Here is a 4,623-nt window from a genome sequence, read left to right on the forward strand (position 1 = left end):
TCCCTCCAGCATTTGTGGTAGGTCAGTCTGTTGATCTCTGGCATCCTGATAGGGTAAAATGAAATCTAAAAGTTTATTTATTTGCATTTATTTCTCTAATTGTTAGAAATGTTGTACATTTTTTAATATTTCTCAATTATTTTTTCTTCTTTTGCAAATTCTCCAGTTAGGTCCCAAACTTATTTTTCTATAAAGTCATTTGCTAATTTTTATTATTTATCTTTTGCTGTGGATATGTCTAGAAATTTATTCATTTCTTTTAGGCTCTCCAGCCTAATGGGCTATTGCTTTTGAAAATGTCTCCTCTTACTAATTTGAATTTCTTTGCTGTCTACCTTTTATAAATAAAATTTTCATAAATAAAAATGTTTTCCTTTTTATTTCTGATTCTGTTAATTTGGGTCCTCTCTTTCTTTCCTTTAGTTAATTGGGCCAAGGATCTGTTAATCTTGTTTATCTTCTCAAATAACAGCTCTTACATTTGTTGATTGATTGAATTGTTTTTTTTTTGTCTCTATTTCATTGATTTCTGCTCTTTTTATTATCTTTTTCCATTGTCTGGATTTGGATTTGGGTTTTCCTTGTTTTTCCAATTTTAAGTTGCATCATTAAGCTATTATACTGTCATCTTTTTGTCACTAATTTTTTAGTGTAGGCACTTAGAGGTATAAATTTTCCTGGTAGGACAGCTTTCCAGAGTATTTGCTTTGCTGGGTTTCATTTTCATTTATTTCCAGGTAGCTTTTTATTTTCTTCATGATTTCTTCTTTGACCGTCTTCATTTGAGCTTGAGCTCTCTTCAGTGTTTCTAGTTCCATTCTCAAGTTCTGGATTTCCTTTCTCTCTTCCATCATTGTTTTCTTTGTTTCCTTCTTGGACAACAGTCAAGCACTTATTCTACTTAAGTTCTTTTTCTTTAAGTTTACTGAGCCGTTTCATTGCGTCTTCTATAAACTCCTTGAATTCTTTGATGAAGTTTATAAATGAGTGTTCTTTGAAATTCTGTATCCCGAGAGTCATCAAGGAAATTCTCATTTGCAAGCATTTCTAGAAGACTGGAAAGTATTGACTTGTTTTTTTTATATTATTGGTATTTGGGGGATGAGATCTCAGCATATGGGCTTCTCTCATTAATTCTAAGCCTGCTGTGGACAGAGCAGGCTGAGGCAGAAGAGAAGATGTGCTGGCAGGTTCGGCCAAGAGGTTGAAAATAGTTTTGGTGGAAAAAAGCCAGATGGACCAAGGGACTTGTGTTGATGTGCTTCCTGATCTTCATCTAGAATACAGGAGCACATCAGGTTATGTGGCGAGGTCCTGTGGTTGGCAGTGCTCAGTGGTTGGCTAGACTAAGACAGGACCCTTGATATGGGACATGGGCTGGATGTGGCATTTCGGAGAAGAGGTATGGATAGGGAAAGCAGGAAGACTCGCTAGGCTAGCCTCAGGAGGAGGAGGCAAAAGATCTGACGGGGTAGAGAGGCACTGCAGAAGGGACCTGTTTGTGGTGGCAGATAGGGTAGCTCCTGGCTAAAACCAAGAGGATGACTGATTCATAGAAGGGGCTGGGTGGGCTTGGAAGAAGGCTTGGAAAGGACATGGAGAAGTGCTGGACTAGAGTCTAGATGAAGATGTGGAAAGGACTTGGAGAAGCACTGGACTGGAGTCTAGGTGAAGAGGTGGAAAGGGCATGGAGAAGTGCTGGACTGGAGTCTAGATGAGGTAGCATATTGGAATCTTTAACCTCATGTTCTCTCCTCTGTGTTGTTTAAATTACATTAGCTTCACAGTGGTGGCACAAGCCATCCAGCACTCAGGAGGAAGAGGCGGGTAGATCTCTGGGAGTTCAAGGTCAACCTGTTCTACATAGTAGATCCAGGACAGCCAGGGCTACATAGTAAGACCCTATCTCAGAAAACCAAAAATATTCTCATCTTTATAATTGAATTAAGTGAGAAGCTGAAATATCAGTTTAACTTTTTCCAGATATTCTTCTGAGTTGTTAAGACCAGGGTTTTCCAAAACTGACTATACACTAAGGAATGAGAAAAGAAATATGTTTGTTTTTACATTTATTTTAATTCCAAGAAAAATTTTCAAAAAGGTTTCATAAAACTATTGATATCTACTGTTGTGACTGATCAATGGTTTATTATTGTGAATATAAATATATAAGTTACCTCAACAGCGATACTATTGGAATGTCCAATCATACAACAAATAGAAAACACCGCTTTGGTTGTCCTGCCCTATGGCCAGAATGTGTATGCTCTTTCTTGAACAGAAGTCAGGAAACATAGTTTCTTAATCTGTAATTATCTTCACAGAACAGAAGACAATGACCTCAGCCAGAAACACCTCCCACTCTGTGAGTTACTTCATCCTCTTAGGCTTCCCTTCCCGCAGAGAAATGCAGTTTTTCCTTTTCTCCATATTCTTTATGATTTACATTTTGACTTTGCTTGGAAATATGGCAATTGTATTTGCGGTGCACTGGGATCACCGGCTCCACACCCCCATGTACATCCTGCTGGCCAACTTCTCCTTCCTAGAGATCTGCTACGTCAACTCTGATGTGCCCAACATGCTGGCCAACCTCCTCTCCATAACCAAAACCATCTCTTTCACTCGATGCTTACTCCAGTTGTACTTCTTCTTCTCCTTGGGCACCACCGAATGCTTATTTCTGTCTATCATGGCCTACGACAGGTTCCTGGCAATCTGTCGCCCACTGCACTACCCCACTGTCATGACCATTAGGTTCTGTGGTAGCCTGGTCATATTTTGTTGGGTGTACGGGTTCCTTTGGTTTCTTATCCCAGTGATACTCATCACTCAACTGCCATTTTGTGGCCCAAATGTGATTGATGACTTTCTTTGTGACCTTGGTCCCTTGCTGGACCTAGCTGCAGTCTGTGCCCCAGTCTCAGGCACTGTTCTCATCTGTGGCACTATGAGCTCCCTCCTCATCTTTGCCACCTTTTTTTACATTATTGGTTCATATGCCTTAGTGCTGAGGGCTGTGATACGGATGCCCTCTGCTGCTGGCTCAAAGAAGGCTTTCTCCACCTGTTCATCACACCTGGCTGTGGTAATTCTATTTTATGGCTCAGTCATGATAACATATGTAAGTCCAGGTTCTGGTCAAGCAAAGGGCATGCAAAAGTTCACAACTCTGTTCTACTCGGTTTTGACTCCTTTCTTCAACCCCATGATCTACAGCCTCCGAAATAAAGAAATGAAAGATGCCTTGAAAAAAGTTATAGGAGGCTCCTAGGAGGTCTTTGATATTACTGAATTATTTTGAATAAGTTCAGAGCCCCAGACATGTTCAACAGTTGCCACAGGTTTCATGAATTGCAGAATAGCAATAAACAACATATTTGTACAGCACAACCCTATATGGCAATGTCTTGAAACCACAGGTCAGTAGTGAGCTGAGAAACTTGCAGGCAGATGTGAACTTTTCAAAGAGAGACTCTTCAAAACGATAAGTGCCACGCCAACAGCTTAGCTTTTGCTCTGACAGAATTTATTGTATCTCTTATTGCATGTTGCTTATAACATGTCTTTCTTTATTCTTTGTGTTACTGTTAGCTTCCCACAGTCTGCTTGTGCATGCCTTCCCATCTTCATTAGATTGTAAATTCCTTGAGAACAGGAACTACAGTGTTGGTTGCTGTCATATCAGAAGCCAACACAGCACATAAATGTCATGAAAGTAAATTTAAATAAAGATAAATAAAAGGTCACAAGAACAGGCGGGCTGTCTGTGGACCTTCTCCACTCTCTCTGTTCCCTCAGACCCAGTTCTCAGAGTTGCCCTTAGCACTGCAACAGAATACCAGCTGCAGCCTCCCCTGCCATCTGCCCATATCTCCAATAGATCCCTGCCTCGTTGCTGTGTCCCAGTCCCTTGTTTGGGTAGACACCCCCAGCTCTGCCAGAAGACCAGGTAGTTGGCTCTGATCCTGCTTTCCTCCTTTTTTCCCCCCAAACCCAATCTTCATGCTCACCCTATGAGCAGAAATGACTTCTTCATACACACACACACACACACACACACACACACACACACACCAAAAAAAAAAAACCAGAAACAAAGAGAACAATACAAATAATCGATGAAGCAAAGAGTTGATTCATTGCGAAAACCAACATCAACAAACCCTTAAAACTAAAAGATGGCAAGATAATATACAAATTTAAACAATCAAAACGAAATGGCAGACATCACAACAGATGGGGAGAAAATCCAGAGACTCATAAGGACATATTTTAAAAACCTATACTCCACTAAATTGAAAAATCTAAAAGAAGTGGATAATTTTCTCAGTTGGTGCCACTTACCAAAGTTAAATCAAGGTCAGATAAATAATTTAAATAGACCTTTAATCCCTGGTGAAATAGAAATAAAAGTCACCCAAACAAAAAACAAAGAAACAAAACAGCCAAGACAGTTTTAGCTCAGAATTCAGAATTCTACCAGACTTTCAAGGAATAATTAATGCCAATATTTCTCAAATTATTCCACAAAATAGAACAAGGAACATTGGCCAAATCATTTTATGAGGCTATATACATCCTGATACCCAAACCACAAAAAGATTCAGCAAAGAAAATTAT

General features: G+C 39.6%; 1 protein-coding gene across 1 annotated transcript; it reads left to right on the forward strand.

Annotated features, from left to right (window-relative positions):
• Nucleotides 1-2,335: 2,335 nt before the first annotated feature.
• Nucleotides 2,336-3,274, forward strand: LOC121438674 (olfactory receptor 11H6-like). Its single transcript, XM_041639037.1, has one exon. The coding sequence runs from the start codon at nucleotides 2,336-2,338 to the stop codon at nucleotides 3,272-3,274; it is 939 nt and encodes a 312-aa protein (XP_041494971.1).
• The last annotated feature ends 1,349 nt before the right edge of the window (nucleotides 3,275-4,623 follow it).

This window comes from Microtus oregoni, unplaced genomic scaffold (genome assembly GCF_018167655.1).
Source record: "Microtus oregoni isolate MIOR12 unplaced genomic scaffold, Mior012 000056F_ref0000123, whole genome shotgun sequence".
Classification (NCBI taxonomy): Eukaryota; Metazoa; Chordata; class Mammalia; order Rodentia; family Cricetidae; genus Microtus; species Microtus oregoni.

Excerpts from the sequence above, each read along its gene's own strand:
- LOC121438674 (XM_041639037.1), top strand. The coding sequence starts at position 2,336 with ATGACCTCAGCCAGAAACACCTCCCACTCTGTGAGTTACTTCATCCTC.